Source organism: Balaenoptera acutorostrata, chromosome 6 (assembly GCF_949987535.1).
Source record: "Balaenoptera acutorostrata chromosome 6, mBalAcu1.1, whole genome shotgun sequence".
Taxonomy (NCBI): Eukaryota; Metazoa; Chordata; class Mammalia; order Artiodactyla; family Balaenopteridae; genus Balaenoptera; species Balaenoptera acutorostrata.
In genome coordinates, this window is record NC_080069.1 from 119,714,055 (window position 1) to 119,734,728 (window position 20,674).

The 20,674-nt window shown below is 56.2% G+C and overlaps 1 protein-coding gene across 1 annotated transcript in view; it reads left to right on the plus strand.

Annotated features, from left to right (window-relative positions):
- The window catches only part of HMCN2 (hemicentin 2), a 153,561-nt gene that overhangs the window by 78,091 nt on the left and 54,796 nt on the right, over nt 1-20,674 (plus strand). The window contains exons 30-48 of the mRNA XM_057549287.1: nt 263-417; nt 1,395-1,673; nt 3,183-3,464; nt 4,121-4,229; nt 4,475-4,644; nt 5,525-5,679; nt 6,124-6,220; nt 6,838-6,933; nt 8,482-8,658; nt 10,372-10,529; nt 11,378-11,501; nt 11,927-12,102; nt 13,122-13,218; nt 13,422-13,541; nt 16,337-16,498; nt 17,324-17,605; nt 18,648-18,815; nt 19,957-20,070; nt 20,515-20,601. Coding sequence (XP_057405270.1) covers nt 263-417; nt 1,395-1,673; nt 3,183-3,464; nt 4,121-4,229; nt 4,475-4,644; nt 5,525-5,679; nt 6,124-6,220; nt 6,838-6,933; nt 8,482-8,658; nt 10,372-10,529; nt 11,378-11,501; nt 11,927-12,102; nt 13,122-13,218; nt 13,422-13,541; nt 16,337-16,498; nt 17,324-17,605; nt 18,648-18,815; nt 19,957-20,070; nt 20,515-20,601 — 3,008 coding nt within the window. The remainder of the gene's footprint in view (nt 1-262; nt 418-1,394; nt 1,674-3,182; nt 3,465-4,120; nt 4,230-4,474; nt 4,645-5,524; nt 5,680-6,123; nt 6,221-6,837; nt 6,934-8,481; nt 8,659-10,371; nt 10,530-11,377; nt 11,502-11,926; nt 12,103-13,121; nt 13,219-13,421; nt 13,542-16,336; nt 16,499-17,323; nt 17,606-18,647; nt 18,816-19,956; nt 20,071-20,514; nt 20,602-20,674) is intronic.

Sequence of the window (20,674 nt, forward strand, 5' to 3'; positions counted from 1 at the left end):
CTAGCGCACAGTTTTCGAGGTTTTTTCATGTTGTAGCAGGTTTCAGCACTTCATTCCTTTTAATGGCTGAACAATATTCCATTGTAGGGATGGACCAGTTTTTGCTTATCTGTTTATCCATTGATGGGCACTTGGATTGTTGGTACCTTTCAGCGACTGTGAATCTTCCAGGCTTCCTTTTCCCAAGCAGCAAGCTCCCCTCTGTGTAGCCCGCCCCTGCCAGCTGGCCTTACTGACAGTCTTCTCTTGACCATCTTTCCAGACCTGTCCTTCCGGGGGACCCTCGCATCCAGCTGCAGGAGGAAGGCCAGGTTCTCAGAATCACCACCAGTCACCTGGGGGATGAAGGGCAGTACCAGTGCGTGGCCTTCAGCCCAGCCGGCCAGCAGGCCAAGGACTTTCAGCTCAGAATCCACTGTGAGCCCAGCCCCTTCCCGGCCCCCACCATGGGCTGCCCACTGCATGGAGGGAAGACAAGGGCAGAAACGGGGGCATATGAGGAGGGAGCCCCCCATCCAGTAAAGCTGGGGGGGTGGAGGGGTGGGATGGACCGGGAAGAACAGAGGGAATCTGGCCCAACATTTCCCAAATCCCACTGTCCCCATCTGAGCTTCACAAGTTTTCCTATTCCTGATACCACTCAGGATGATTGTTTGTTTAAATCAAGTCACTTTTCTTTACACTGAAACTCATTTATGTAAAAGGATGTTTAATACATCAAAGGGAAGTGGGAACCAGGGCTGCTTGGCCTTCATGGGAGGAAGCTGTGACAACAAATGGAACCAAAGAGGGATTTTGGAAGCCCTTAGGTGTGAGCTGCCTGCATGTGGTAAAAAGGGCAGAGTAGAAAGTTCTAGAAAGGTTACGAACATAGTTGCACCAAACGGCCTTTTCCTTTGTCGTAATCAGGCAGGAGGGAGATTTGGGGAGGGTGTAACTGTTCTGTTACGAGCTGCATGCCCACGTGCCCTGAGGATCAGCTTAGGTACCACCCAAGTTGTGTGACCTGCCCCATAGGAACCCTGGATCAAGTTCGGCCCCTCGTTTTACAGATGGGGAGACTGAGCCCCCAGAGAGGGGAAGTGACCTATGCGGGTCATACAGCGAGTCAGAGGCAAAGTAGGGTCCAGAGCCTGACCTGTGGCCCCTCCCCCGCTTTCTGCGCCTCTTGTGATGGCCGGGCTTGCCCCCCACGTCAGCGTGTCCCTGGCGGGTATCTCCTGTCTGTCCCCAGAGCCCCCCGCCCCTCCTCCCACCCCTGCAGTAGAAGCCTGTGACATGTGCGGGGCTTGTGGCCCACAGACAGGTGCATGGGGCTGCAAGGGATGGGACACCAGCCACCTCGGTGCTGGGCAGGCTCCCTGTGATTGCCCCCCGCCCCCCATTGTCCTCAGCACCTCCCACCATCTGGGGCTCCAACGAGACAAGTGAGGTGGCCGTCATGGAGGGCCACCCCATGCGGTTCCTGTGTGAAGCCCGAGGAGTGCCCGCGCCTGACATCACCTGGTTCAAGGATGGGGACCCCCTGCTCCCCAGTGCCGGAGCCGTCTACACCAGGGGCGGCCGGCAGCTGCAGCTGGAGAGGGCCCAGGGCTCGGACACTGGCATCTACACCTGCAGGGCCAGCAACCCCGTGGGGGTCATGGAGAAGGCCACCCGGCTGGAGGTTTTCGGTGAGCGGCCCGGGGTCGCAGCAGGAGCAGTGGTCAGCTGGGGCGAGCGGTGGGAGGGACTCTGGGCCGGGGTGGCCTCCGTCTGGCTCTAAAGGTGGGTGAAGGGAGCAGCCAGAGGCCCAGGAAAATGCGAATGAGGGGTTACCCAGGGAGAAGGGTCATCTCAGCTCGTCCAGCCTTCCTCAGGCGGGTGAGGAAACCGACGCCAGGGGAAGGGCCTGTCTCGGGGCCCCAGCGGAGCCGAGTCGAGAATCCAGGTCTCCCCCTGGTGGTTTAGGGCTTCTCAGGAAATCGCGCCCACGCCCCCATGACCACAGCTAATAACTAACTGCTCTTAACTAGCCACGTACTGTGGTCCAGACGCCCTGGGGCTCGTCACAGCGCTAGCTAACTTAATCACGGCACAGGGACTAGGGCCCTGGTCCCCCCACTCATGGGTGAGCGTGGTGGGCTCTGGGGCTGGCCCAGGTCACCCCGCTGGGAGGTGAGAGGACCCGGTTCCTACCTCGAGGGTCTGACTTGTGCTCTGTTAACGTCAGCGTTGGCCTGCCTGGAGGGGCTTGGCTCTGAGGACATGTGAAGAAATCAGAGGACAGGGTATGTGTAGGAGGGCAGGGATGGGTCTGAGCAGATGAAGTCTGAGAAGGCAGAATGCAGCCTGGTGGGGTCATTCTGGTCCCTCTCGAGGAATCAGCTCCAGAGCTCTGGTCCTCAAAGATACAAAGGGCTTGGATGCTAGAGTCCTGGGGACCCCAAAGGGAAGTTGGGGCGTGTGGGGTCTACGGGCAGCCTCTGAGGTTGAGCCCAGCAGCCAACTCTGGGATTCTTATTCAGGGATCTGAGAACCTCCTGGAAATTGATGGAAAATGCACGTGCGTGTTTTCATTATATTTTCAGTGGGGCTAGTGACCCAGGCAATGTTGAGAAGCCCATCCCGTTCCCTCATCGCCCCATGTCTCCTGGCAACGACTCTGTGGGCTTAGCAACTTTGGGGCCCTCCCCAAGGGGAAGAGAGAAGCCCCGCCTCTGGCTACCCCCTTGGCCATCACTGGCTGAGTTAGGAGCCCCCAGAGGCTGGGCTCTCTGGGCTAGGGTCTGCTCGCTTCCTCAGGCCAGGGAGGGGACCAGTAGGAGGAGCAGAGGCTCTGGTCTTGGGCCCTGGGGAGCCCATCACTTTGGGTTCGGTGGATCTTGAGACCTACTGTGTGCAGATACCGAAGACGCACAGAGACAAGTGTCGTTCTGCTCAGGCTGAGCTCACGGGGGTAGCAGGGTGTGGAGGGAAGATGCAGGCAGTGTAGGGGGGGGTGGGGATGGCACCAAGGGGCAGAGGAGCCAGGGTGGGGGAGGCTTCCAGCCAGGGTGCTGCGGGAGGCTCCCCGGAGGAGGTGATGTCTGAACAGGGGTTCCAGCTAGTGGAGGGGAGAAGAAGGCATTTCACATGGGTTGGGGTCTGTGAGGGACTTAACCAGGCTGCTGGTCCCTGAGCACCCCCTGCCTCTTCCCTAGTCCCGCCCACCATCGAGGGCGCTGGCGGAGGGCCCCGTGTGGTGAAGGCCGTGGCCGGGAGGCCCTTGGCGCTGGAGTGTGTGGCCAGAGGCCACCCACCCCCCACCCTCTCCTGGCACCACGAGGGGCTACCCGTGGCGGAGAGCAATGGGACGTGGCTGGAGGCGGGCGGCGGCGTGCTGAGCCTGGAGAGCCTGGGGGAGGCGTCTGGAGGCCTGTACAGCTGCGTGGCCAGCAGCCCCGCCGGGGAGGCCGTGCTGCAGTACTCCGTGGAGGTGCAGGGTGAGCCCAGGCCTGCCCCACCCGAGTCACCTGGGCCGTGGACCCCTCCTCCCACGCCTAGTGTGTGCAGAGGGAATGGAAGTGACCAGTGTCCTGGATTGCATGAGACAGATAAGGGGACAGATGAGGACACTGCGACCTGGGCTGGGGCCCCTCAGGGATACAGGGTGGGCAGGGTTGATTCCCGGGATCAAGGGTCCCTGCTCCTGCCCATGACCCTGGGCCAGGTCATCCAGGGTGAAGGACACCGCTCTGCCTTCCAGGAGATGCTCCCGGTCAATGGGATGGACATTTATACCCTGAGGCCCAAAGCTGGGTGGTGGGCGCTGGTCCCGGGGATGGGTGGGTGGACCCTTCGCCTGCTTCTTCCATTTCACAGACACTTCACAGCCATTAACTCTGGATAAGGCAGGGAACAGGCAGACGGGACTCCTGAGCCCTGGGTCTGGTGGGAAGACATTGAATAAACAGACCAATCCTGTGGGGAGGCTGAACTTGGGTGGTCCTAGAAGGCCTTCTGGACGAGGGGCCGTTTATGGGAGTGCTTGAAGGGTGAGGTGAGGCTTGGGCCTGGCTCTGGCGGCACTGGGACTTGGGAGGGCTGTAGGCCGGGATTTCCTCAGCTCCAGACACCCAATGGTGGCTTCTGCCCACAGTGCCCCCGCAGCTCCTGTTGGCTGAAGGCTTGGGCCCGGTGACCACCCTCGTGGGACAGCCCCTGGACCTTCCCTGCCAGGCCTCAGGCTCCCCAGTGCCCACGATCCAGTGCGTATGGGGTGGTGGAGGCCAGAAGTGGGGGGCTGGGGGACAGGCAGAGAGCATGCTTTGGGGGTGGGTGGGGACGGGAGACGCTTCCCCTCCCAGGAGCATGAAAGAGGCCATGGAGCCAGGGGCCATGGAGCCAGGGACGTGGGAACGGGAGAGAGATGCTGCCTGGCCTCTTGGCCTGTCCTGTTGCCCCTACCTTCCCTAGCCTCAGGCTGACCTGTTCCCCTCCCCACACACCTTAGGTGGCTGCAGAATGGCCGCCCAGCCGAGGAGCTGGCCGGGGTGCAGCTGACCTCGCAGGGGACCACCCTGCACATCGACCACGTGGAGCTGGACCACGCGGGCCTCTTCGCCTGCCAGGCCACCAATGAAGCGGGCACTGCAGGGGCTGAAGTGGAGTTGTCTGTGCACGGTGAGGGCGGCCTGGGGTTCTGGGGCAATGAGAGCCCAAGGATGCCGGGGTGGGTGAAGCAAGCCTGACAGACATGGGAAGGGCATGGAGCTGGTCTTCTCTGGACAGCGTTTCTGGTCTGGACTTCCCAGTTCCCCAAGACACAGGTGTGAGAGGGTAGTCTCAGCTGCTCACCACACTTGTCTACAGGCTTTCGATCCCCTCCCCAGCCTCCCCCCGACCCCGGCTTGCTCTCTTTATGCTGACCACGCTGAACTTCATTCAACTGTTTAAATACGTTGGCTTTCTTACCTCCAGTCCTGCAAATGCTGTTCCCTCTGCCTGGAACATTCTTCCTCTTTGCCTGATTAGCTCCTCCCTATCTTTCAGGTCTGTCCTAAAAAACACCCCTTCCTCCAGGAAGCCCTCCTTGATTCCACCATGGTTATAATCTGCACTGCCCAGCCTCTCGTGGCCATAGCCCCCCACCTACTGTATTGGGATTTCTAGTTTGGCTGTTCATCTCCACTGCCCAGCTTGGGAGCTCTGAGGGCAGCACAGAACTTTCTCTGCTGTGTTCCTGTGCATAGTGCAGTGTGGGACACAGAGTAGATGCTCAGTGCACATATGGATGGATAATGGGTGGATGAATGAGGGATGGATGGATGATGGATGGATGGATGATGAATGGGAGAATTTTAAAGGGAAAGACTAGCTCTGCCAGCTATCAGTCTGGTGCTCTTTCCCGTAAGGCCAGGTGTCTGGAGGGTTGAGTGGGGGGAAGCTAGAGGCCAGCCCTGCAAGGCCACTCCCTCCCTCCCCAGGCATTGAAGAGGTTTCTGGGTGCCCAGTGCACCCCTCCTGACCCTGACTGGGCCTCCCTGCCTCTCCCTCTGCCCAGAGCTCCCATCGGTGGTCATAGTTGGGGGTGAGAACATCACAGCCCCTTTCCTGCAGCCTGTGACCCTCCAATGTGCAGGGACTGGGGTACCTACCCCAAGCCTCCGCTGGTGGAAGGACGGTGTGGCCCTGGCAGCCTCGGGGGGGAACCTGCAGGTACGTGCAAGGGCCCCAGGGCTGGCAGGCCAACCTTGCACAGGTGGAGGGGCTGCTTTTTAGTGGCCCAGGAGAGCCCAAGCGGAGCTCTGGCAGCCTGGGGGCAGGACAAACAGAGTCCACTCACCCTAGAAATGCTCAGTGGACCTTGGGGTGCTGGGTCTGAAGAAGGAAGGGAGCCCTAAGCCTAGTCCAGGTCCCCGGAGTTTGAGCTCCCAGAGGGAGAAAATGGGGGGAGGGGAGTATCCCCAAGACCAGAGAGATCCCCTGGATTCCGAATGTGTGGCTCAGAACTCCACCCGGAACCAAGCTTGTGCCCATGCCTCACGTCTCCTGCGCTGCGGTCAGCAGCAGCCTGGCCACTTGCCATGTCCCAGGGTTGCTCTGACCCCAGGCCCCACCCACATCCTGGCACACACACCTGCCCTTCCTCCTCTCCACCAGATCGAGAAGGTGGACCTGAGGGACGAAGGCATCTACACTTGTGCTGCCACTAACCTGGCTGGGGAGAGCAGGAGGGACGTGGCGCTCAAGGTGTTGGGTGAGGATGTGGGTGGAGGCGGAGCCCGGGCCTGGGGTGGTGGGTGATTGAGGGCCCGCAGGGCTGCCGTGGGGGGTTGGGGACGGCTGGGGGCTCTAAAATTAATGTCACGTACTTAACTTTAGAAGTAGAAAATCATTTGCTCCGGGGCCACTTTTGGTTGTTTTCTGCCGGATTTTCAGTGGACAGCCTTGTTCTCATTCATATTTATCTTTGCTTGTTCTATTCATTTGGGGGCTCATTTAGGTCCTTGTGTATATGGGCAAATCCTTGCCCTTGTCACTCCTCATGACTGCCTGGGGTCCACCTCCCCGGTGTGCCTGATGCTGGCTGTTCCTGGGGGGTCAGGCGCCAGGGTCGTCCTTGTTGCCCAGGCCACCTTGTGAAGGCTGGGGAGGGGCACTGAGTGACAAGGGGCACTTGTCACTCCTCGTGACTGCCTGGGGTCCACCTCCCCAGTGTGCCTGATGCTGGCTGTTCCTGGGGGGTCGGGCGCCAGGGTTGTCCTTGTTGCCCAGCCCACCTTGGGAAGGCTGGGGAGGGGCACTGGGGAGGCTGAGATGAGCCACCCAGAGCCTGTACCCCCGCCAAGCCAGGGCTCTCCTCGTCTCCCCTAGTGCCCCCCAGTATCGAGCCGGGCCTGGTCAAAAAGGCAGTGCTGGAAAATGCCTCCGTAAACTTGGAGTGTCTGGCTTCAGGCGTACCCCCTCCTGGTAAGTAAGACCCCTCCTCTTGGCTGAAAGCCACCTCCAGCCAACCCCAGTTCCCCATCCAAAGCGGCGGGGCAGTGCCGCAGGTACCACTCTGGCTGTGGACAAAGCAGGATGAGATCAGCAGGCCTTCCCCTTCCCTCCCCAGCGTTCCCCTCTTCCTTCTCAACAGTTGTTTATCCAATGCCCATTACATGCCAGTCACTGCCAGGGCCCAGAGCCTTTGCACTGGTGTCTGAAACAAACCTGCCAGGTTTCTTCTGAGTTTGTGGCTTCACGGGGCTGCCCCGGGGCTGGCGGTGAGAACCAGGACCTCCATCTGGGCCTCTTCTCTAGACCAGCCGTTGAGCAAAGGTCTGGGAGCTAGGGCTAGGCGTGGGTGCCCGGCAGACAGGATGGGCCCAGGAGGGGGGTCTGTTTCCTGTCCCCCATCTGAACCAGGTCAACCCTGCTTTGCCTGGGGTGGTGAGCCCTGGAGGTACTTGCCCTCTGCCATGGGGAAACCCTCTTCTGGGATGGACCCTGGCAGGTGGTAAGGAAGTTGAAGATACAATCGGTCGTTACTAATTTATTTATATCTCTTTACTAACTTTATTTTTTAAATATATTTTTAAATTGAAGTATATTGGTTTACAATGTTGTGTTAATTTCTGCTGTACAGCAAAGTGATTCAGTTATACATATATATATATATATATATATATATATACATTCTTTTTCTATATGCTTTTCCATTATGGTTTATCATAGGATATTGAATATAGTTCTCTGTGTTATACAGTAGGACCTTGTTGTTTATCCATTCTATATATGATAGTTTACATCTGCTGACCCCAACCTCCCACTCCATCCCTCCCCCAACCCCCTTTCCCTTGGCAACTACCAGTCTGTTCTCTATGTCCATGAGTCTGTTTTGTAGATAGGTTCGTTTGTGTCTATTTTAGATTCCACATATAAGTGATATCATATGGTATTTGTCTTTCTCTTTCTTACTTCACTTAGTATGATAATCTCTGGTTCCATCCATGTTGCTGCAAATGGCATTATTTTGTTCTTTTTTATGGCTGAGTAATATTCCATTGTATACATGTGCCACATCTTCTTTATCCATTCGTCTGTTGATGGACATTTAGGTTGTTTCCATGTCTTGACTATTGTGAATAATGCTGCTATGAACATGGGGGTGCGTGTAGCTTTTTATAATTGGTCCATATTTATGAGGCTGCTGTTTTGGGGTATACCATGTTCTCCTCTAAAGATCTCCCTCATGGGTGGTCTCCTGGCAGGGGGAGGACGTGAGGGACTGGGCTGACTTTGACTCTCCTTGCTCCTGGCTGCCCCAGCCTGCATCCCTCTCTGCCTCCGGTTCCATCTCAAACAACGCTGCCCTGTTCTGCCCCGCCCCCCTTCCTGGAGAACACTGGCTTTCTCCAGTGCCTGAAATAAAGGCACACCATGTGGCCACCCAGGAAGCCTCTCCTGGATGCCCATGACACAGGGCACAGTCTGAAGGGCTGGCAGGGACCCTTTCATCTCTCTTCTCTTCACCAGACATCTCCTGGTTCAAGGGCCACCAGCCTGTCTCTGCCCAGAAGGGAGTGACGGTGTCAGCTGATGGGAGAGTTCTCCTCATTGAACGAGCCCAATTTTCTGACGCTGGGATCTACCGCTGTGTGGCATCCAATGTGGCAGGCAGCACAGAGCTGCAGTATGGCCTACAGGTCAATGGTGAGCTGCCCTGCGACTAAAGGGATCCTTGTCCCCAAAGTTGTCTTCCATCCATTTGTCCCTCAGCCTGTTGATCCATCTGTCATCCATCCATCCATCCTTCCATCCATCATCCATTCATCCATCCTTCCTTTCATTCATCTTTCCTTCCTTCCATCCATTTATAATGTATCCATCCATTCATTCATCCATCCATTCTTCTATCCATGCATGGAAACACCCAACTGTTCTTCCACTGATCCAACCATCCATCCAATCCTCTGCCTATCCGTCCATCCACCCATCTACCCATCCAGCTGTCCATCCCCCCAACCATCCATTTATTCAAACATCAATTCCTCCCTCTATTGAGTACAGGCGAACCTCAGAGATACTGCAGGTTCATTCAGTTCCAGACCACCACAATAAAGCGAATATCAAAATAAAGCAAGTCACATGAATGTTTTGGTTTCCCATTGCATAGAAAAGTTCTGTTTACACTATACTGTAGTCTAGTAACTGTGCAGTAGCATTATGTCTAAAGAAAGTACAGACCTTAATTAAAAAGTACTTTATTGCTAAAAAATGCTAACCATCATCTGAGCCTTTGGTGAGTCGTAGTAGTAACATCAAAGGTCACTGTTCACAGATCGCTATAACAAATAGAACAGTAAGGGAAAAGTTTGAAATATTGCGAGGATTACCAAAATGTGTCACAGAGACCAGAAGTGAGCCAATGCTGTTGGAAAAGTGGCACCGATAGACTTGCTCAAGGCAGGGTTGCCACAAACCTTCAGTTTGTAAAAAGCACAACATCTTCAAAGTGCAGTGAGGTGAAGCACAATAAAACGAGGTGTGCCTGTACGTGCTCTGGGCAGACCCTGGGGCTGCAGCCCTGAACAAGACAGACCCAGGAGCTTTCAGTCTAGTGGAGGATATAGTAATTGGATACTTACCCAAAGTACTGTTTCATGACAATTGTGATAAGAGCTAGGAAAAGTGAGGTACAACTGAATGCCTGGAACTGGGGCGCTGACCTGGCCTGGGGGGTCCCAGGAGGCATCTTTGAGAGCTGGATGCCTAAACGGAGACCATGTGCAAAATGCTAAGGCTATAGAGAATTTGAGAAACTGAAAGGAGGCTGGGGGCTTGGAGCTTGCAGAACAGTGAGAGGAGGGGCCAGGGTGGTGCTGGGGACCAGATGGAGGCTGGAAACATTGGGTCTTTATCTTAAGAGCAGGGGGTAGGTAGCTGGACAGGAGGCTGGGACCCTGGGTGTCATGGCTCATGCCTCCCAGATACAACTGAATCTTGTGACCGTTTTCTGCCCACGAGGGGCTGTCTATAGGCTGAAAGCTCTGAGTTGGAAAGCAAAACCTGCCCAGGGATTCTCAACCCTGGTTACCCCTATACCATCTCCATGATAATGACCTCATGCTGACCAGAAGGCCCAAGTTCAGGTGCTGCTTCTGCCACTTCCTAGCTGGTCAGCCTCGGGCAGGTGACCTCCCTCTCTGAGCCTCAGTTTCCCGTCTGTGGAAGCCACGTGGTGGAGCTGGAGGGATGAGATGAGCCACCTCAAGGACTGTGCAGTGCTGCGCCCGTGTTGGGAGTGGCTGTCCCTAAGGTTTTGTTTGTGGCCGTGTGCTCCTGTGTGGGTACCCAGCCCGGGGCCCTGCCTGCTTCACCCCCAGCGGGGCTCAGCCGGTGCCCTGTGCCGCCCTCACCCCGCAGTGCCTCCGCACATCACTCTGCCACCCAGCCTGCCGGGCCCCGTGCTGCTTCACACCCCGGTTCGGCTGACCTGTAACGCCACGGGAGCCCCCAGCCCCATGCTGATGTGGCTGAAGGATGGAAACCCCGTGTCCACGGCAGGGACCTCTGGCCTCCAGGTCAGTAGGGCTGGGTGGCCCTGACTCGCCTCCCGGGTGCCTCAGGAGGTGCTGGGAGCAGAGGTCAGGGCCTGGGGAGTGCCGAGGGGAGAGGGAGACAATGATGGCCCAGGATGGTCGGCTGGAGGGAGGAAGGGGAGCTGCTGAACGGAGTCTAGAGCCAGGTGGTCTCCAGAAACATAATGCGCACCACCGAGGTGAACCGAATATGTAATTTAAAAATTTCTAGTAGCTGCATTAGGATGAATAAAAAGAAACAGGCGAAACCAATTTTAATAATGCATTTTTAAGGAATTCCCTGGTGGTCCAGTGGTTAGGACTCCTTGCTTCCACTGCAGGGGCCACGGGTTCGATCCCTGGTCGGGGAACTAAGATCCCGAAAGCCTCACAGTGCGGCATAAATAAATAAATAAAAGTGTCCTTTGGCTACTTTATTTATTTATTTATAAATAAATAAAAAGTGAATATTAAAAAAAAACCAGCTGTATAAAAAAATACATTTTAGTTCACCCAGTATATCCAAAAAGTATCATTGCATCACGTGATCATTATAAAAAATCATTAACCAGACATTTTACATTCTCCTTTTTGTACAAACTCTTTGAAATCAGTTGTGCATCTTACACTTGGGGACCAGCCCTATTTCAAGGGCTCCCTAGCCGTAGCCCTACTCCAGGGGACTCTTTCTTAGGACCAATGTTATTCCCCACCAGCCAGCAGAGGTCCTGAGGTCTGGGTAGAGCTCGAGGTTCCTCTGCATTGTGGCGGGCCCCGGGGGTCTGGGGCAAGCTGCCCGCTGTGCCTGCCAGCAGGGCCTGACCTCATGTGGACTTCTTTCTGGGCCACAGGTCTTCCCTGGGGGCCGGGTCCTCACGCTGGCCAGTGCCCGGGCTTCCGACTCCGGCAGCTACTCCTGCGTGGCCGTGAATGCAGTGGGCGAGGACCGCCGGGACGTCATCCTGCACGTCCACAGTGAGTGTCAGGCCCTGGACTCTGCCGGGGGCAGGCCGGCGGCTCAAGACGGCGGGGCTGGGGCATCCCCGGGGGTTGGATGTGGGAGGTCTGGCCTGAGACTGTGTCTGCCTTCATGTAGGGGTCAGTTGGACCCCCAGAGCCCTCTCCTAGAGTGTGAACTCCCCTGTTGTGGACAGGTGGCCGGGTGGGCCCTTTCCTCAGTGGTAACGTCTGGTACAACTAAAGTACAAAATCATATTCAGGATATTGATGTTGTTATAATGCACCATCCTCTTCAGGTTTGGGGGCCTCCTCTAAAGGTCATCAAGGGGAGGGCAAGAGGGCTGCAGCTCAGGGGGTGGGCCCTCATGCTAATGGTGACTTCCCATCCCTGGTATTTGCTCCTGGCTGCTGAGACAGCCCCTGCCCCACCCCTCCCGCAGTGCCCCCAAGCATCCTTGGAGAAGAGCTGAATGTGTCCATCGTGGCCAACGAGTCAGTGGCCCTGGAGTGCCAGAGCCACGCTGTGCCCCCTCCCGTGCTGAGCTGGCGGAAGGACGGCCGCCCCCTGGAGCCCCGGCCTGGCATCCGCTTCTCCGCAGACAAGGCTTTGCTGGAGGTGTGCGGCCTCCCAGGCCACCAAGGGGACCCCCACTGTGAGCAGAGCTGAGCCCCGAACAGGGTGGGCTGAGGTGCCCCCGTGAGCATCAGTTCAGCTCACTGTGACCCACAGGCCCCTCCAGTCCCAGGACCCATCAGAGCTGCTTCCAGCCAAACGGATGGAGAGCGAAGCCCCAGGACTGAGCCCTCAGTGGGCGGGGTGGGGGGCACTTCCCTCAGGACCCCCACGCGTTTTTCACTCCTTGTTCGAAAGCCTCCTTGCCTTTGGGCATTTAAGGCCCTTCATCTGACCCAGCAAGGCAGGGGTTAGTTAGGGTCAGGGACTCTGGAGTCAGCCTGGATTTAAATTTTAGCTCCATCTCCTCCCGACTACTGCACCGTTGGGTGGGTCGTCTTCTGACCACACTGGCCTCCCGTCTCTCACCTGTGAGCACCTGGTGCCTTTCTTCTGGGGTGGCTGGGAGAGTTCTAGAGAATGCCTGTGAGGTCCCACCTGCCCCAGAGAAGAGCTCATCCATGTCAGCTGGGGGAGGGGAAGTACCTCTCCAAGGTCCTGGGAGAACGCTCCACTCCAGCCTGCCCCTCCTTCTCCCACCCCTCTACATCTTGTGATATGATCATTCCCAACTCTGAGCCCCCTTGTTTGGTTTCCTCTGCCTGGAATACCGCCCCCTCCTTCCCTTCATTCTGCAAAGCCACAGCCTAGCTCCATCACCCCCGTAGGTCAGGATCTGACCCCTGAGGACAGGGTCCCCTCCGCCTCCTCCTCGGAACAGGAAGTGGGGTGAGGCTGGCAGGGCCACCGTTTGTGCCCAGTCCGTGTCAGGCCACCAAGGCCCTGGCTTCCAGAAACTTCCCGGTACAAGAGACGCAGCAGGTGCCACCACTGCTCCCTGGTTCCAGGTGGGAGGGGGGACTCAGCAACGTAAAGTGACATGCCCAAGGTCACACAGTCTGTCCAGGGGTAATCCCATCTGTGCTGCCCCCGCTGATGGGTTGTTTTTTGCTCTCGGCCAGGTGGACAGAGCCGGGGTGGCGGACGCAGGCCGCTATACCTGCGAGGCGCTGAACCAGGCAGGCCGATCGGAGAAACACTACAACCTAAATGTCTGGGGTGAGGGTCTCCTGGGCTGGGCTGGGGTCCCTGGGGTCCCTCCCCCTGCCCCTGTTAGGGCTGGCTCTCAAGCCCTGGGGTTGGGGCTGCCTTGAGTGGGTTCTAGGATACAGCCCTCCTCCACCCCACCCTCTCCCCCCGGGGTCCCTTTCTTACCCCAGCCCACAACTTCCTGCCCATCTCACCTCCTCTCTTTTACTCAGTCCCTCCAGTGTTCCCCTCACCAGAGCCTCGCACCCTGACTGTGACTGAGGGGCACCCCGCCAGGCTGTCCTGCGAATGTCGGGGCGTCCCCTTCCCCAAGATCTCCTGGAGGAAGGACGGTAGGATGGCTGACCTCGCCCAGCCCTACCCTCATTGCCCCACCCAAGGAGGCTGCTCCCTGCCCTCGCTGGGTGCCCCCACTCTAGCTGAGTTGGAGGTGGGTGGGCTTACAGCCCTAGGGGGTGCGGGTGCTGGTTACAGAAAGCCCTTCAGCCCCTTCTCAGCCAATGAGAGCTGGATTGATCCTCAGGCCTCACTTCAGATGTCTCTTCTTCCAGGAAGCCCTCCCTGACCTCCACCCCAGTCTAGGCCTCCTTGACGCCACCCCTGTATGTTAGCTTGTCATATTACCCACCTTAGTCCTTCAATGTCTGCTCCTGCGTGAGCCCGTGAGCCCTGGGAGGCACTGTCTGGGAATTCAGCAGGGGCTAAGACAGTGCTCGGTACAAAACAGGTGCTCGATAAATATTTGGAATTCATTCATTTAACCAGTATTTGTTGAGAGCCTCTCTGTGCCAGGCCCCATTCTAGGTGCTGGATGTACAGCAGTGGATTGACGCAGTCAGATAATAAATGCGAAGTTAGTACAGGCATACCTCGTTTTATTGTGCTTTGCTTTACTGAGTTTCGCAGATGTCGTGTTTTTCATAAATTGAAGGTTTATGGCAACCCTGCCTCCAGCAAGTCTATTGGTACCATTTTCCCAACATTTTCCAGCATTTGCTCACTTTGGGTCTCTGTCACATTTTGATAATTCTCCCAATATTTATAGCTTTTTCATTATTATAATTATGTTTGTCATGGTGGTCTGTGATTAGTGATCTTTGATATTACTGTTGAAAAAAGATTATGGCTTGCTGAAGGCTCAGATGATGGTTAGCATTTTAAAGTATTTTTCATTAAGTATGTACATTTTTTTTTTAATTAATTTATTTATTTATTTTTGGCTGTATTGGGTCTTCATTTCGTCCGAGGGCTTTCTCAAGTTGCGGCAAGCGGGGGCCACTCTTCATCGCGGTGCGCGGGCCTTTCACTATCGCCGCCTCTCTTGTTGTGGGGCACAGGCTCCAGACGCGCAGGCTCAGTAGTTGTGGCTCACGGGCCTAGTTGCTCCGCGGCACGTGGGATCTTCCCAGACCAGGGCTCGAACCCGTGTCCCCTGCATTGGCAGGCAGATTCTCAACCACTGCGCCACCAGGGAAGCCCTGTACATTGTTTTTTTTAAACATAATAGTGCACACTTAATAGACTAAACATAATTTTTGTATGTACTGGGAAACCAAAAAACTCACGTGACTCGCTTTATTTTGATGTTTGCTTTTTGCGGTGGTCTGGAACTGAACCTATGATATCTCTGAGGTATGCCTGTAAATGACTTAATACCTGACATGATAAGTGCTATGGAGAGAAATAAAAGCCAGGAAAGGGGAGAAGTTGTGAGGGGGGAGGGAGGTGGGATTTGCAATTTTAAGTTGGGTGGCCAGGGACCTTTGACCAAGCAGATGTGGAGAAGGTGTGAGGGATGAGCATGAGGATATTGTAGGGAAAAGCCTTCCAGGCAGAGGTGATAGCAGGTGCAAAGGCCCTGGGGCAGGGATGAGCCAAGCATGTTTGAAGAACAGCAAAGAGGCCAGTGGGGCTGGAGCAGATTCAGCAAGGGGACGGTAGCAGGAGATGGTCACCTGAGCGATGGGGGTGGATCAAAGGCTGTAAGGATCTCAACTTTTACCTTGAGTGAGATGGGGCTTCTGTAGGGGTCTGGTTTGTACTCTAGATGGTTCCTGCCAGCATGATGAGAATAGAGCATTGGGAGCAAGGGTGGGAGCAGGGTGGCCAGTGAGGGGGCTCCTGCAGGGACTCTGGGCAAGAGATGCTGGCACTTGGACTAGGTGGGTATCCATGAGGTGTTGGGAGGGGCCCGGCCATAGTCTGGATGCATTTCGAAGGTGGTGCTGGCCGGATTTTCTGACGGCTGGGATGGGGGCTAAGAAGAAGGAGGAGTCGGGGAATGACTTTTGGCCTGGTAGTGGGGAGAGTGATTCTGCCATCACCGAGATGGAGAGGCTGCAAGGGCAGGTTTGGGGGAGCAGATAGGGAGTTTGGGGCATTTAATTTTGAGATCTGTTAGACATCCAACAAGTTGTCAAGTGGGCAGTCAGACATAGGTGTCTGGAGCTCAGAAGAGAGGTCTGGACTAAGAATAAATCCAAAAGTGACAAGACAAGTCGAGGTCACCGGGGGAGAGAGCATGGACAGAGAATAGAATGTAAGAGCGAGGAAGAATGTCATGTGGCCGCCTAGTCTCCTCCCCCTGCTGGGACACATGCTGATGGATGGCCAGAGCCCAGAGGGCCGCTCTGCTGTGAACAGGTGCAGGATGTTGGAAGTTAGTGTTTAATTCAGTGCCTCTTGGTTTACAAAATCCTTCCCTGCATCGGGGTCTCCTTGCTGCCAGGTGTGCCAGCTGCTTGGTCTCCCTCGCCCATCTCTGTAGCTAGATGGATGGGTCATTCATTCGATAGCCTTCACTGAGCGCTATTATATGCCAGGCCCCAGAGAGCCTCTAAGGTTCCCAGGGGGAAAGTGAGGCAGGGTCTGCCCTCCAGGACAGCCCACGCCAGGGCAGGATTTGGACGTGCCACCTGCAGGCTTATCTGTGTTGGGCAGAGGCTCAGTGTTATGGGAGATCAGAGTGGGTTCCGGGATCAGATTTGGTGCTCAAGGAAGGCTTCCTGGTGGAGGTGACATCTAAGTGGGCACCTGACGCATGAGCAGGAGCTGGTCAGGATGGATGGGAGGACAGTGTTCGAGGTGGAAGGACCAAGGACCAGGGGCTTCTTTCTCATGCCTCCAGGTCAGCCTCTGCCCATGGACGGGGCCGGCCTTGGGCAGGTGTCAGCTGTGGGGCGGCTGCTGTATCTAGCACAGGCCCAGCCGGCCCAGGAGGGAACATACACCTGTGAGTGCAGCAACGTGGCCGGAAATAGCAGCCAGGACCAGCATCTGGAGGTGCATGGTGAGTCAGGCTGGGATGACCTGAACCAGGCGGGAGGGGCCAGAAGGGGCCCAAAGGGTGGACAGCCAGGTGCCCTGGCAGGGCAGACGTCACCCCAAAACCCAAGCAAAGACAAAACAGGGCTGATGAGAGCACTTTCCTGTTACCCCTTAGCTCTCTGGCATTTCAACTGCCCCCTACCCCCAGGCAGCTTCTTACAGCTCCTGACCTCAGCGTGAGAGAGGGGGCAGCGTGATCCCAAGAAGCCCCCAGTGGTCCAGAGGGGGAAAAAAACACAGCTTGAAACAGTTGGAAACTAAAGAAATGTAAAATTGATATGACGCTCCTATATGTGATGGAAACGTAAGTCTCCATCTACTTGTCCTGCCAGGATGCAATTAAATATCTCAACCTTGTAAAAATCATTCTAGAAAATAAAACCAAGAAAAATGCTGTTCAGCATCTTGGGGAGAACCCCACCTGTGGAATAATCGCCCGCCCTCGGCCAGTCCTAACAGCTGTTTACGTTCTGGGAAGCCTCTGGTTTCTAAGGAAGAAAACCTCTCACAAATCTTCAGGGCTGTTCTGTGAGCTCATTGTCCAAACGGCAGGCCTTCCTGTGATTCACAGGGTGTGAGAGAGGGGGCCATGGGGTACTTTTCTGACCCCATTATAGAGGTGCACAGTGGAGGCCCAGAGAGGCGAGGTCACCTGACTGAGGTCACACAGCCAGTGAGGGACATGGAGGAACACAGGCCAAATGGAGGCGAGCCCAGAGCCTGGCATGTGGCATGTGTTTGGTGCCCGGCGGCCCACTTTCCCTGACGTGCTTTCTCCCCATGCCAGTTCCCCCTCAGATCGCGGGCCCCCGGGAGCCCCACACACAGGTGTCCGTGGTCCAGGACGAGGAGGCCACTCTGGAATGCAACGCCACAGGGAAACCCCCGCCCAGGGTGACGTGGGAGCGGGACGGCGAGCCGGCGGGGGCCGAGCCTGGCCTGCGGCTGCAGAGCCAGGGTCAGAGGCTGCACGTGCAGCGGGCTCGGGCTGTCCACGCCGGGCGCTACAGCTGCGTGGCCGAGAACGTGGCCGGGAGGGCCGAGAGGAGATTTTCGCTCTCTGTGCTGGGTGAGGACTGGCGGCCTGCTGGAGGAGGGCAGGAAGGGGACCAGACTGCAGAAGGCAAGGCTGCTTCCATCCCCAAGCTGTGCTCCTGGGGCCACCCCCTTGTTCTGCCAGGAGTCAGACCCCTCTGGGTAGGGCTCCTGTTGGAAGAAGCTGCAAACGCTGCTCTCAAAATCAGGATTGGCTCCAAATAGCCCTCATTTCCCTCCCTCCCTGTCTCCCGTGTTTGCTGCTCCCCTTCTCTGTTCCGGGCATTCTTTATCCTGCATGACTCGTATGTGATGGGGGAATTCGGGGGTCCCTGAGAGATCAGGAAGATCCTGACCGCTGTCCTGGGCAGTCAGGGCAGCTTCCTGTAGGAAGTGACCTTTTAGGTGAAATGCAAAGGCTGAGTAGCGGTTCATCGGGAGCCGGGGTGAGAGGAAGAGTGCCAGGCAGAGGGAACAGACCCTGCAGAGGGCTGGAGCACGTTCACGGTGGCTAGAAGAGCCTTGTGATTCCAGTCTCTTACTGAGCTCCTACTGCATGCCTCAGGGTGGAGGCGGGGAGTGGAGAGAGACAAGGAGGGAGAGGTGGGCAGGGGTCCTTTAGGGAGGACCCTCTCATGTCTCCATCATTGCTGGGATTCCCCAGCCTCGCCCACCTATCCCTGCCTGATAGGGTGTGGCTTCCTTTCTGAATGGAACTCTGCTCTGTGGATTTAGGGACCCATCTGGTGTTCCCCTTTGCTCTAATTCCCGTCTCGTTTGCTCAGTCTTTGCTCCGTGTCAGGCTCTGTGCTAAGCGCTCTACACATGTCCTTGTCGAATTCTCCTGGCATTCCAACGAGGGGTAGGGGAAACTGGGGCCCAAGCCTGATGCCGAAGCCCAGCCCGTGGCCATCACTCACGCCCTTCAGTGGGAGCAGCTCTGATCTTGTCGCTTCTGCTCCTCAGGCTGACCTGACTGGGGGACGGGGGTCCTCGGGAAGGGCATTGGTGGGGAGCCAAGCAGGAGCGTACAGCCCCCGTCTGCATCCTGAATGCGGCTTCTTCTCTGTGTCTAGTGCCCCCAGAGCTCATTGGAGACTTGGACCCACTGACCAACGTCACGGCTGCCTTGCACAGCCCCTTGACGCTGCTCTGTCAAGCCACAGGCATCCCACCTCCAGGGGTCCTCTGGTTCCGAGGGGAGGAACCCGTCAGCCCTGGGGAGGACACCTACCTCTTGGCAGGTAAGGTGCCAGTCAGCGGAGTATCTGGTTATCGGGTCTGGCCCTCCACCTCTGTCCATTACATGCCTGTGACCTCTGGTCCTGCACTGCCAGGCTTGGTTGGGATAACCGTTTTAGCTGTTGGTCCCCATGAACACTGGTCAGGTGAGGTGCTCCAAGAAAAAAAAATCAGATTTAAATAAGTTTGGAAAAGGCTTCCTGTTCTGCTCTCCTGGAGGCTCACAGTGACCATCTGTATAGTCAAGGTTCTGATAAGTCCTGCAGAAAAAAATTCTCACGGCACCTATGAAACAGCATGGAACTGTAACCAACTTTGGGAAATGCTGATCTAAGCACTTTCTCCTTTGAATATCCATCTTCCTCACAAAGTTGGTTTGTGATGGTTCTTGCTTGAGTACAAATGGGGAAACTGAGGCCCAAGGGGCAATATCCCATCAGAATCTTGCAGGGACTTCCAGGCCCCCTGAAGCTCAGCCTCAATGACCCCTCAGTTGTTCCATGCAGCCAAAGCTGGGATGGTAAATAAGTTTCCCCTTGTGCACCACTTCTGAGCACTTGGTGGAGGCCGCCAGATTCAGTGTGATGGTATGAATTCAGAGACTGCATCTGGGCCCAGCAGAAAGGAGAGTGGTGATCAATTAGTGATGTCTGCCCTGGGTGCAAGAATAGCAGTGATGATGTGTATCTGCCTTCCTTGGGCTGGTCTTAGGAGATCCTTGCATTCCTCTGAGAGGAGCTGGTTCACCTCTGAGAGGTCCTTGGGAGAAGGTGGCCTTTTACAAGGTCCATCAGAGTCGAATGAGGGTTCTGATCTGAGCCAGGACTACATAAACCTTTGCTGTCCTTTTAGCCCCAGCCAACCCACAGAAGAGAGGGTAGCCAGGTGACAGATCCTTCTTACTAGAACAGGGTCCTCAAGTTTACCCTGGTGTAGGTCTAATGTCCAGGGGGCTCCATCTATCTGTTTACCCTCCTGGGCCTCAGTTTACCCATCTGAGGAATGGAACATTGTGGGAGGCAGACACCTATACCTCTAAATATAATGCCTGGCATGCTCCTCTTCCTGGCAGGCAGCCTGGGCTTAGCTTGGGACAGAAGGCTGCTCATAGCTGTGCTTGGAACCCACTGCCCCCCTCCCCAGGTGGCTGGATGCTGAAGATGACCCGGGCCCAGGAGCGAGACAGAGGCCTCTACTCGTGCCTGGCAAGCAATGAGGCTGGGGAGGTGCGGAGGAACTTCAGCGTGGAGGTCCTGGGTGTGTCACCGCCCCATTCTCATGGGCACCCACCAATCCTTTCCCTCCGGCCTGGGAGCTTCTGGGGGTGGGGTCTGGCACCGGCAGGAGGGAGAAGCCAAGCCTTGTTTTCTTTGCCTCGTCAGCAACCTCTTCTCTGAGGCTGCCATAGAACTTTCCAGAAACAGCTAGAACTAACCCCAGATGAAAGGGGGAAAAGATGTTCAATACCACCCAACTGCCTTCCTCTGATCAGGGCCTTCTCCCAGACGCCCTGGTACTTCCCTCAGCCGGCTGCTGAGGGTTAGGGTTGGCGTTAGGGTTAGGGTTTATGAAACTCACAGCCCCGTGGCGGCAGGCGTGAGGGGATGGGGAAATGGAAGAGAGGTGCCATGGGCTCTTAGCTTCCCGCTCCGTGGTTGTTCAGCGTGGTCAGTTAGCGTCTGTCTTCCCTGCTTCTCCCAGTTCCTCCCAGTATCGAGAACGAGGACCTGGAGGAGGCAATCAGGGTTCCCGAGGGGCAGACGGCTCACCTGACGTGCAATGTCACAGGTAAGGGACACATGCAGTGAGCTGGAAGAAGGGTGAGAGGCAGCTGCGAGAAGGAGGGGGTCCCCAGAGATCT